The sequence below is a fragment of the Marmota flaviventris genome, chromosome 5, assembly GCF_047511675.1.
Source record: "Marmota flaviventris isolate mMarFla1 chromosome 5, mMarFla1.hap1, whole genome shotgun sequence".
Classification (NCBI taxonomy): domain Eukaryota; kingdom Metazoa; phylum Chordata; class Mammalia; order Rodentia; family Sciuridae; genus Marmota; species Marmota flaviventris.
The window spans coordinates 3,609,501-3,622,872 of NC_092502.1; the positions used below are offsets into that span (position 1 = coordinate 3,609,501).

Below are 13,372 nucleotides of genomic sequence, written 5' to 3' on the forward strand. Positions count from 1 at the left end.
CCACCATGTCAGACAGAATGAAAACTTGCATATTGTTAAATCTGTCATTTTTATCATTTTAATTTGCTTACTCAAAGAAAGGAAAATTTTTATGAAAATCTATGTGCTTGATTTTCATTTTTTAGGGCTTTAGAAAATGGAAAACTTACTAGGAGAAAATATACAAACAATGCATTATAACTAGGGTGGATCTTAAGGGACTCAGGATACCTTTACAACTTAAGAAAGATGCTTTTAAATGATGACCCACTTCTAGGACCAGCCGAGCAGCTTCTGTTTAGGAGGTGAGCAGCACAGCTCTGGGAGAAGACCCTGGCTTACTCAGCTGCAGCAGTGTCAGTGGGGAGGGGAGAGCAGGCACTAAAGGTGTGGAGGAGGCGAGGTCACTGAGGATGCAGACTCAAGCACACAGGGCACTTCTGCGCCCCACAGGCCATGTCTCTGGTGAACCTGAGTGCTGAGTTGGGGAGCTGGGAAAGCAGGATCCTGGCTTCCTCGGGGCTGAGCCTGGTGCATAGTCCTGGGAATGCTCCTGCCAGGAGTCAGCAGGCAGGAAGGCTCCAGCTACCTCACTGGGTTTCCTGTGCCTGGTATAGACTTTGTATTGCAAGACCATGTATGTGTCCAGGATGTGCTGAGATGGTTACAGAGAGAATTGGGGCAGGAACATTCCATTCAGGTCTTAAATACAGTTGAACAAGGAAATGGTGTTGAAGGAAAATAAATTATTAATAAAGTCAATTCCTTCTTATTCTTTCTTCTAGTTTCATTTTATGCGTATTGCTTAGCATTTGTTTTTCATTTTCTTTCAAGGAATTTAAAGCAGTAGGTTTTCATGGAGAAATGGAACCAAACTTCAGATGACTTTATTTTGTTGGGGTTGTTTCCCCCGAATCAGAAAGGCCTTCTTCTCTTGCTCCTGATCATCTCTGTGTTTGTTCTCGCCTGTTTGGGGAACTCAGGGATGACTGCCCTCATCTTCTTGGACCCCCGGCTCCACACCCCCATGTACTTTCTCCTCAGCCAGCTCTCCCTCATGGACCTGATGTACATTTCCTCCACGGTCCCCAAGATGGCCATCAACTTCCTCTCTGGCCAGAAGAGCATCTCCTTCCTGGGCTGTGGTGTGCAAAGCTTCTTCTTTCTGACAATGGCATGTTCTGAAGGCTTACTTCTGGCCTCGATGGCCTATGACCGCTTTGTGGCCATCTGCCACCCCCTCCACTACCCCATTTGCATGAGTAAAATGAAGTGTGGGAAGATGATGCTGGGGTCCTGGACACTGGGCTCCATCAACTCCCTGGCACACACTGTCTATGCCCTTCATCTTCCTTATTGCAGGTCCAGGGCCATCAATCATTTCTTCTGTGATGTCCCTGCCATGTTGCCCCTGGCCTGTGTGGACACCTGGGACTATGAGTACATGGTGTTTGTGAGCACAAGCCTGTTTCTCCTCCTCCCATTCCTTGGCATCACGGCCTCCTATGGATGGGTCCTTTTTGCTGTCTTCCACATGCGCTCAAAAGAGGGGAGAAAAAAGGCCTTCACCACGTGCTCCACACATTTAACCGTGGTGACATTTTACTATGCTCCTTTTGTCTACACTTATCTCCGTCCCAAGACTCTCCGCTCCCCAGCAGAGGATAAGATCCTTGCAGTCTTCTACACCATCCTCACCCCCATGCTCAATCCCATCATCTACAGCCTGAGGAACAAGGAGGTGCTGGGGGCCATGAGGAGAGTGTGTGGGATGTTCTCCTCCAGAAAGAAGTGAGCATGGTCATCTCTGCTCCTCTGTATAGCTTCTCTCCATGCAGACTGGAATTCTCTAGAACATTGCTGACCTATAGATGTATACAGAAATATAGGTGAGCCATGTATGTCATTTAAGAATTTCTAGTTATATTTTTAAAGGCAATATTAATTTAATAGATAATTATATACAGTTATCACAATCATTCATTTATTTATTTCACTGAAGAAAACATTAATTTTATTAACAATTAATTAAAATTTTACATTGTGTTCTATTGTATTATAAGTGGTATATTTTGTTTGTAAATATACTACTACCAGTGTAATAATATTTATATTGACGTGTAATGTTATGATGTCTATATATTTGACATGCAATTATTACTGTGCTTGCATAGTTTGTTTTCATTTTAAACTGTCAAAGTGTTGTATTTCCCACTCACAGCAAACAACAACCTGGATCATACACATTTCAAGGGCCCCATTGCCACTATTGCCAGTGTGCACAGAAGTGCAGGACCTCAGGGTGATTTAGAGTCCTCCCCTTTAGGGCCAGATGTGGCTTCTTTTTCTGACTATTGTTACTGCTGTTGGGACAAAGAATTGTACCCCACACACTTTAAAAGATCTGTTTACTTTATTTTAAACTTTAAGTTTTTAAAATGTTATTCTTCTATCAATGCATGATAATTTTAAATAATGTTTGGGTTCATTTTTACAAAAATCATACATTCTGGAATTCGATTTTAGTCTATTTCAGTCCCCAGTGCATCTCCCCTTTCTTTTCTTCTTTCCTCCCTTATTTTAATTCCTCTACCAGTTTTTATTTTATTCATTTTAAAGTTTTTGATTGGTGCTTTCTACATATACAGAAAAATCAAGTTCCCTGTGGTATAGTTATACACATATAATGTGATTTTGTTAAATTCATTCTGCATTTCCTCCCTTTCCCCATCCATCCTTCCTTCTCAATCTCCTTCTTAAATTCCTCTGATCTTTGCTCTATGATACCCATTCCTCTCCTTTTACACCTATTTTGTTCTGGTTTCTGCATATGTGAGACAACATTTGATCCTTGATCTGCTGTGTCTGGCTTATTTCACTCAGCATGATGTTCCTCACTTCCATCCATTTATTTGGAAAATGCCATGATTTCATTATTCTTTATGGCTTGAGTAAAACTTCATTGTTTATATGTACCTCATTGTGTTAATCCATTCTTCTATTAATGAGCAGGCACCTGGATGAGTTCTATAACTCAGCTATTGTCAATTGTGCTGTTATAAACATTCATGTGGCTGCATTGCTGCAGTATGCTGAGTTCAGTTCTTTGGAGGAATCCTGAGCAGTGGCATAGCTAGGTCTCATGGTGGTTTTGTTCCTAGTTTTGTGAGGAATCTCCCCACTGCTTTCCACAGTGGTTTCACTAATTTGCAGTCCCAATAACAGTAAATGAGTGTGATTTTTCTCCAAATCTCCAACAACATTTATTATTTATATTCTTGATAATTATCATTATGATTGTAGTGGAGATGGAATTTTAATGTGGGTTTATTTTGCATTTCCCCGATTGCTAGAGATAGCAAAATTTTTTCACATTTTTTTTTGCTTCTGTTCCTTTGAGAAATGTCTGTTGAGTTCTTTGACCCTTCTATTGGTTGGGTTATCTGTTTTAGTGGTGACCTCTTTGAGTTCTTTTTTAATTCTGGCTTATTATTCCCCTGTCAGAGGAGAAGCTGGCAAACATTCTCTCCCACTCTGTAGGCTCTTTATGCTCTTAACCAGTTACTTTTCAGCACTGAGTCTTTTTAATTTGATTCATCCAACTTGTTAATTCTTCACTTTATTTCTTGAGCTTTAGTGTTTGTATTAAAGAAGGCAATTCCTGTACTGCCATGTTGGAGTGTATATGCTGTTCTTTCCTAGAAGTTGCAAATATTCTGATTTCATTCCTGAGTGTTTGATCCACTTTGATTTGGCTGTTCTTCAGGATAAGAAAATACGAATTTCATTTCATTATTCTACATGATTCCTAGCACTATTTGTTAAAAAAAGGCTATTTCTTCTGCAATAGTCATTTTTTGCACCTTTGTCAAGTATCAGAGGATTGTAAGTATATATATAAGTTTTCTTTTTGTCTTCAATTCTATTCGTTCAGTATTCACGTTTGTTTCGATACCACTAATGTACTGTTTTTATTACTAGAGTTCTGTAGCATAATTTGAAATCAAGTATTCTGATGTGTCCAGCATCCCTCCTCTTGCTCAGGACTGTTTTGGTTATTCTGAGTCTCTTAATATTTAAAATGAATTTTAGAACTGGATGTTCTTATTGTTGTTCTGTGAAGAATGCCACTGGAATTTTGATGGAGATTGCATTGAATGTGTAATTTTGACAAAATTAATTCTGCTTATCTATGAACATGGGAAGTCTTTTACATATTCTAAGGTCTTCTTCAATTTTTTTTCTTCATGATTCTACAATTTCAATTGTAGAGACCTTTCAACTCCTTTGTTAGATTAATTTCTGAGTATTTTATTTTATTTGTTTTAGGTTATCATGAATGGAACTATTTTCCCGATTTCCTTCTCAGCAGAATCACTTTTTGAGTATATAGAAAAGCTATTGATTTATAAGTGTTGACCTCATATTCTGCTACTTTGTTAAATTCATTTATCAGTTCTAGAAGTCCTCTTATCAGTTCAGAAGCCTTTCCATGGTACCAGTTTTTCAAATACCAACAATTAATTGGAATTTGAAAAGTTAAAAAAGATTCACAAACCCTTAGCCAAACTAACCAAAGAGACAGAGAGATAAGACCCAAAAACAATCCTACATGTCAAAGTATTATTGAGTTCACGTGGGGCTAGTTTATGCGTAGACTTAAACTGCTATTACTTAGCTGAGATTTGAATATTGCTTAGCGACAGGATCTCTACTCCATGAACTTGAATTGTTCCAATCATTTTCCGTCCCTTCTTAGAGAAAGGGGAAGCCAGGAATAGAAATACTGTTAGCACCTGAGGTATAGCTTTAAAATAAATGTCTAGGAATGGTGTGGTCAGAATTTAACATCCACACCATGAAACAACCATGAATTAGATCAGACATAAAGCAGCAGGTGTTGACTATGCCATCTTCCGAATTAAAAATCACAAGAGAATGAATGCATCAGGAATTACTTAAACTATATAATTCTATCAAATTGTGTAATTACGATTTTTTTTAAGTGCATAGACAATAGGGTAGGAAGTCAAGGGACAGACTGAAATATCTAAAAAATGAGCAGAGGAGAAACAGAAGCAGCAGGTGGTGGCTATAACAAAAGAGGAGTAGAACATAACTAAAGGCAATAAAATAATGAAAGAGAAGAAAGTAGAACAGGAAAGCTTGGGTGTTAGTTGAGGAAGAAGGGAAAAACCAAGGTGGACACAAGTGAGTGTAAGATGGTAACAACTCAAGCTCACATACAGTTTACCCCACAGAGTCAAACTGAGCCTAAATAATGAGTGGATGAAGAAAGCAATTGAAATAAATGTAAAATTATATGAAAATATATACCCAATCTACCTATCTGCACAGTGAGAACAAACGTATATACTCACAATCATGCAAAATGCTAAAACACGACAAATAGATAAAGCAAAACAATAAGTACAATTTTCAGAGAGTAAAGGCATAGGGAATAAAAAATGGTAAAAATTCCTAATGAAAAACAAAGGTCTTGTTTCCATGGAGGTGATCAAAACTGTGGGCCAGGATGGATGTTCATTGGCTCTGCAGTGGGTCATTTGCTGTATTTATCATTTGGCTCTGAAACAGCTCCGGGGTCATTAAGTTCAGGGTCTTTGGTTTTCACACCCAGGTGCCAGGTGTGGGCTGGAGTCAGAGCTGGTTGTAGTGGCTCCCAGCTTCCCGTCCCCTAGTCCAGTCTGACGTAGAAGGAGAGTGCTGACAGTGGTGTACTCACGTGGCAAGCTCAGTGCAGAGTTCTGAACTGGAAGTTCCTGTAGCTGGGATTAGGCGTGGCTGAACTTTGGAACTATTTTGATAGGTATTTGAGATTTGATACATGACCCCTGTAGTTGGGAGATGCTAGTCTCTGCTGGACATCTGGGTCTCAGGGGCTTCCTGTAAATTCCACTTTGGGGATGCAGAATCTAACCCTCCACAGGTCTCACAGTCACTGTTAGGAATACGAGTTACCCATGGTTATGCCTGGGGTGTAGGCACTCCTGTCTGGTTGCTGCCACCTTCCCAGTAGCTTGCACGAGTGCCAACAACTAAGAAAAGCCTCTCTTCTTGATATTGCAAGCCTGGATCACCCCAGGCACAATTCTCTCTGTGCTGGTTTCACTCACACTGCCTCAGGCACCATCTGAACTCCACAATAGGTGACTGCTAGGTCAGGCTGGCCCCTCCTTCATGAGCTCCTGGTCTCCTGCCCCTGCTTGCTGCTGTGAGGTCACTTTTAATGGTGCCCACTTTTAGTGACCCTGGTTCTCCCAGGACTCTCAACCTGTGGGCCAAGCAACTTTGGTTGATTTTCACTCAGCAACTTTTCCCACCACCTGAGTCCTTTAAGAACAGCTCCGTCTCTGTTTCACAAGCTCCCACACGTTGGCTTTCCTACTCTCTCTGCCTAGGTTTCTCTTCCTCTAGGCAGTTGTGGCTGCCACCAGCCAAGCTATGTGTGCCTAATGCATGACTTCTCATATTGTGCTCAAAGTATCCAACTTTCTTTGTCCCTATGTTTATTTTGTTTTGTTTTTTGCTGTTCACAGTGAATTTTAGTGAATTCCCTTAGGAATTCAAGAGCAGTCTTCCTGTTTTTTTTTTTTTTTTTTTTTTTTTAAATCTTGAGCTAAAGAAACACGGGGAAACCCATCCTTCCTCTCATCTGCCATCTTCTGGTCCTCTAATTTTTAGTTTTAATCCTTATAGGGATATTAAGCACCAAGTGGATCCTAGAAAGCACAATTTTTTATATCTCTGATTATTCTCCTGGCACACAGTATGTAAAGAAGCTCTTTCTGCCGTGGGGAGAGTTGCTACACTTTTATTTTATTGCCTTTTCAATTCTTGATCCAACGCTGACCATGGTTCTTGACTTCAGTGGGAGAATCATCCTTGACTTTCATCATTGGTGGCTCATCTGAGCTGGGAGTTGCGGTGTCTGTTTTGCTAAAATCTATGCTGTTAATACCTTCCGCCTCTTAAAGGGCCCATGACTTTACCATCCAAAGCCTCACAGACAGGCTTTTATGTATAATCGTCACTATGTTCTCATCCTTTCTAATCTACTTGCTTGTTCAGTTCCATGAGCCATCAGCCACATGACTAATTCCTTCCTGGATGTAATTCTGAAATCTGTGCTCTTTCCACATTTCACCAAACCTAAGCTCATTGTGCTGTCTTGAGGTCCTTTGATCCTATGTTGAGTTAAAACAATTTATCTGCTATCTGACCTGGTGATATCTTTTATTAATTCTAATTTTTCCAAGTGCATTGTTCTTGGTGGGTATACATCCAACCTGATTCCTCTGTGTTTCTGAAGATTTTAAGGGCCACCATATATTCTTAAATATGTTCCTTTTTTAATCGATGGAGATTAATTTCTTTATTTCTCTCTCAATTTAAGAACACTGGATGATGCAATCATATTCTAATATCAGTTTGAATGTAACTAGAAAATCATATGGAAAGTAAGGGCAGTGATTATAAGAAAGGAGGAGGGTGTGGTGACAGAGTCAAAAAGAGAGCTCCGGAGACCAGTTTCAGAGAACTTGATCCACTTTATTATTTCATAGGCAAGCTTTATGCATAGCCTGTTCCTGAGCAAATTAGTTGAGGGTCATAATGATCCAATGAGCTAGGGACACCCTTATGAGAGGCAACCAATGGGCTAATAGGTCAGTGGCAAAAAGGCAGAAGGAAAGGGACAAGCTGTGCACCTGAGGGAGGCCAGGTCACCATGGTGATAGGGTAGGTCATGTCAGTGTTCCAAGCCATAAATATCTGGACCCAGTGTGCCCGGCCCTAAGAGCTCCTCCCATAGACCACACAGGCTGCTTTCCAGCTCACAGGCCCAACATCAAGATATCCTTAAATACTCAGGAAAAAGAGTAAGATGATTTTCTGATTCTTTTGAGTGCTGGCAATGGAATAAAAGAACTCGATTTAAGATCCAAATGTCACACTTGCTTCCAATTTATGAGACAATTGCCTACATCTCTGTGTCCCCCACAATATAATAAGAACTCAGTATTTAGTGACTGACAAAGCTTCTACTCTTAGAATTAATTGCTCTTTTTTTTCTCCATCTTTAAAGGTAAAAAACAGTGGAAGGTTGCCTTCCTTTGCCCTGTTCTAGAGTGATCTTCTGCCTCCCCTTGGGCCCAGAGGTATAGAGCCAGCCATCTGTAAGCTGAGACCTCTGAAGCTATGGCCCTAAATAAATTTTCTGTCCTCTGTGTACTTCTCGTCAGGTTTTTTGGTCACAGGTATAAAAAGTTGACTAAAACAAAAGCTGGTACCCAGAATTGCATTGTGAGGTGGGCATGAGCTGTTTAGGGGCAGGAATGTTATGGTTTGGTGTCCCTCCAAAGCTCATATTTGAGATAAGGTGAAATGATTGGATTATGAGAGTTTGACCTAATCAGTGGATTCACCTGCTGATATGGATTAACTGGGGAGAAATGAAGAAAATATTTTTATTTTAATTCATGTTTTGCTCAACAAATATAGATGAAAACTGCAAATGCACATAATATGCATTATAAAAATCATTTAAATATATACCATGTGGTTTAAAATTTGCATCTCACTCTTGGAGGCAAAAAAATCTGAATGAGTGAAAGTGAAAAATAATGACTGTAGATTAACATTTGGGTGAAAAATGGTAAAATTATGAACAATGAAGAGAGTATTAGGAACAATGTAAAGAGGAGAAGAATTGGGTAATTCTTCCCAAGAGGCATCAATGTCTAAAATTCAAGATAATCTGTAGTAGATACTAAGAAAGAATGTAGCAGATTGCTACATTTGAGCAGTGCTACCTCTTTCTACATTACTTCTCTAAATAACATAAATTAAAAGGAAAAGGGGGGGCTATGGGTGGAGTCACAGGACAGTGGGCATTATTATATTATTTTTCTGACTCTGAGAACTTTCTAGGTCAAATTTAAACAGACTAATTTCAAGCAATGACATTGAAGATGCCATCAAAACCCTACTAACAAAGAAAATCCCAGAACCAGATGGATTCTTGGCCAAGTTCTACCAGATCTTCAAAGAAGAAATAACACAAATCCTTTTCAGAGACAAGAGGGCAGGTGGGATCACAGCAATTATTTCATGAAATAGAAAAGGATCCTTCATTCTATGAAACTAGTATCACCTTGATATCAAAACTAGACAAACACACATCAAGGAAAGAAAACATCACACCAATATCCCTAATGAATATACATGCAAAAATTCTTCATAAATAATGGCAAATCAGATACAAAATCATATTAAAAATATAGTGTACCATGATCAAGTGGCATTCATCCCAGTGATGCAAAGTTGGTTCAACATGTGGAAATCAATAAATGAAGTTCCTCACAGTAATAGACTTGCAGTGGAACTATACAGGGATGCCCTCTTTCAACATTTATATTCAACATAGTCCTTGAAACCCTAGCCAGTGAAACTAGACAGATACAAGAAATTAAAGGAATATGAATAAGAAGAGAAGAACTCATACTATCTCTATTTTCCAATGACATGATTATATATTTAGAAGATCCAAAAACTTCACCATAAAACTTCTAGAACTCACAACTGAATTCAGCAAAGTAGCAGGATATAAAATTAACACCCATAAATCAATTGGACTCCTATACACCAATGATGGATCAGCTGAAAGAGAAATTATTTGAGGCTATTTATAGCAGCCTCAAAAAATACTTGGGAATCAACTTAACAAAAGAGCTGAAAGACCTCTATAAAAAAAACCGCAGAACACTAAATAAAGAAACCAAAGAAGACCTCAGAAGATGAAAAAATCTGACATGTTCTTGGATAGGCAGAATGAATATTGTCAAAATGGTCATACTACCAAAAGTACCATGCAGATTTAATGCAATTTCTATTAAAATTCCAATGCATTCTTCATAGAACTAGAAAAAGCAAATGTGAAATTCACTTGGAAAAATAAGAGACCCAGAAGAGTTCAAGCAACCCTTAGTGAGAAAAGTGAAGCAGGAAGCATCCCAATACCAGACCTTACATTATACTACAGAGGTATAATAACAAAATGGCATGATATTGGCACCAGAATAGACATGAAGACCAATGGTACAGAATAGAAAACACAGTTACAAACCCACATAAATACAGTTACCTCGTACTAGACAAAAGATACCATAAACATACTTTGGAGAAGAGATATACTCTTTAACAAATGGTGTTAGGAAAACTGGAAATCTATATGTTGTAGAATAAAATTTAACCCCTATCTTTCACCCCACACAGAACTCAACTCAAAGTGGATCAAGGATGTAGGCATTAGACCAGAGGCCCTGTGCCTACTAGAAGAAAATGGAGGCCCAATTCTCCATCAAGTCAGCTTAGGAACTGACTTCCTCAACAAGACTTATAAAACGCAAGAAGTAAAATCAAGGATCAGTAAATGGGATGGTATTGAACTAAGATACTTCTTCACAGCAAGCAAAGAAAACAATCAGAACTTGAAGAGAGAGCCTATAGAATGGGAAAAAATCTTTACCATATGCACCTCAGATAGAGCACTAATCTCCAGGATATATAAAGAACTCAAACAACACCAAAACAAATAACTGAATCAATAAGTGGGCAAAGGAATTGAACAGGCATTTCACAGAAGAATAAATATAAATGGTAAAAAACATATGAAAAAATGTTCAATACCTTTAGCAATTAGAGAAATGCTTATTAAAACTACATTGAGTTTTCATCTCACTCCAGTCAGAATGACAATTGTCAAGAATACAAGCAACAATAAATGTTGGAGAGGATGTGGGGGAAAAGGTACACTCATACACTACTGGTGGGATTGCAAACTGATGCAACCACTCTGTAAAGCAGCATGGAGATTCGATAGAAAACTTGTAATGGAACCACCATTTTGATCCAGTTATCCCACTCATCGATATATATCTAAAGATTTTAAATCAGCATACTACAATGATGCAGCCACATCAATGTTTATAGCAGCTCAATTCACAATAGCTAAGCTATGGAACCAACCTAGGTGCCCTTCAACAGATGAAAGCATAAAGAAATTGTGGTATATTTTCACCACGGAAAATTGCTCAGCCATAAAGAAGAATAAAATTATGGCAATTACAGGTCAATGGATGGAACTGGAGACTAACATACTAAGTGAAATAAGCCAAATCCCCAAAACCAAAGGCCAGTTGTTTTCTCTGATATGTGGATGCTAATACATAATAAACAAGGGAGGGGAGAATAGAAGTTCATTGGATTACACAATGGAAATGAGGGGAAGGGAATGGGAATGAGAAAAAAAGAGAACTTTCTAGGTCAAGGATTTCACAAAGTCATTTCTGATAGCCTCAAAGTTTTCCATATTTGCTGGTAGTAAAATTACTGGTAAGAAAGATTACATTATCTCTGACCTTTGTGGGATGTCAGTGTGAAAGTCAATCAAAAAGTCAAAGACAATTGAGAGATGAGTCTACAGAAAACGAATCTTATCTAGGAATAAAGAATAGGGTTGTAGCTCAGGACACTGGCTCACAGGTGTGGGTGGACTCCGGGTATGTCTGAAGCCATGGAAGGATCTGTGGTTTGTTGGGAAGGGGAGTGTGCACACACCTTTCATGCAGCTGTGACACCATGAAGCATGTGTCCAGCAACTACCGTGAGAGGTCAGTCTTAAGGTCATGGGTGGCAATTCCACCAATCAGATGCTCAGAAAAAACATGGTCTTCAAGATAACAGGCTGCCTCCCTGCAGAGGCCTGCTGGGGCAGTTCCTGGGAGAGTTGTTAGGGACCTAAAGTTTAGGATTTTGTGAGACAACTATTTATGACTAAAATGTTTTGCAAGAAATTTGAAGATTTATGGTATAGAACCATCTTTGTTTTAATTTCAGTGGGCTATGAATGCTTTCTAGCTATACGGGAACTTGCAAATTACCTAAGTCAGACGCTCTAGTCAAAAAATCAATAAGTGCATACTGAATGGATATGATTTAGTTAGGTTTTTTGTTGTTGTGATCAAAGACCTGACAAGAACAATGGAGAGGAGAAAAAGTTTATTTTGGCTCATATTTTTTCTTGAACTTTTAAAAAAATTCTTTTTCCATATACATGACAATGTATTCTGACATTTGATACACACCTGGGATATAACTTATTCTAATTAGGATCCCATTTTTCTAGTTGTACATGATATGAAGTTTCACTGGTCATACATTCATAGATGCACAAATTAAAATTATGATCCATTCATTTTACTGTCTTTCTTATTCCCACTCCCTCCCTTTCCTTCATTCCCTTTGTCTAATCCAACAAACTTGTATTCTAACCCACCCTCACATTATTGTGTGTTAGCATCAACATATCAGAAAGAACATTTGGGGGTTGGTTTTGGGGACTGGTTTATTTCACTAAGTATGTAAGTCTTCAGTTCCTCTGTTTATCAGCAAATGTCATAATACATAATTTTTCTTTAAGGAAGAGTAATATTCCATTGTGTATAGATACCACATTTTCTTTATCCATTCATCAATTGAAGGGCATCTAGGTTGGTTCCATAGCTTAGATATTGTGAGTTGTTGGCTCACAGTTTTTGAGGTTCAGTCCATGGCTGGCTGACTCTGCAGCTGTGGGCCCAAGTGTTAGGTGGAGCATATGGTGGAAGATGTGTTGGAGGGACACAGCCTAGGACCCAGCAGTCAGGACGTGGAGAGAAGCTCCACTCACCAGGCACAAACTATAACCCCCAAAGGCAGACCCCCGTGTGTGACCTGATTCCCCCAGCCAAACCCTGCCTGTTAACAGTTACCACTTCCTATCCGCGGGTCAACCAAATGATCAGGTCAGGAATCTCATAACCCAATCATTGCACCTCTGAACTTTCTTACATTGTCTCGCACATGAGATTTGGGGGACCCCTCCTTTCTAAACCATAACATTTCCCACTGAACCTCCAAAGCAAATGCCCATCTCACAGTGCAAAACACATTTGGTTCCAAGTCATGTTGATTACCTCCTGCAGTGGGTGACTCCATCACTTGGGCCACTTTCTGAAGAGACGATGAGTCAGCCGCAGGGCTGCACAGGGAGCTGGCACATATTGAAGAGTGCAAACACTTGAACTGATTATTGGCCCTTCGTAAACTGCTTCAACACTGAATCAAACACTCAGAGCAAATGGAAATAACCACATTCCTGAAGAGTCTATTTACATGTGCCAATCCAAAAAGTCGCCATTCTACATCTTGCTGTTCCCGATCTCCTCTGGCCATTTGTCATCACCCACTGTGAAGAGCTGGGACTCATTGTACCTGCTTCAATGAGTCCCTTCTCTGGCCTCCTAATCTTCCAAAGTCAGCTGGACATGAA

The 13,372-nt window shown here is 39.2% G+C and overlaps 1 protein-coding gene across 1 annotated transcript; it reads left to right on the forward strand.

Annotated features, from left to right (window-relative positions):
* The first annotated feature begins 835 nt into the window (after window positions 1-835).
* Window positions 836-1,774, forward strand: LOC139705619 (olfactory receptor 2L13-like). The gene has a single exon (XM_071611776.1). It carries the CDS (start codon window positions 836-838, stop codon window positions 1,772-1,774), a length of 939 nt encoding a protein of 312 aa, XP_071467877.1.
* The last annotated feature ends 11,598 nt before the right edge of the window (window positions 1,775-13,372 follow it).

What these genes read in the sequence shown, in the direction of transcription:
- LOC139705619 (XM_071611776.1), top strand. Translation starts at nt 836, where the DNA reads ATGGAGAAATGGAACCAAACTTCAGATGACTTTATTTTGTTGGGGTTG.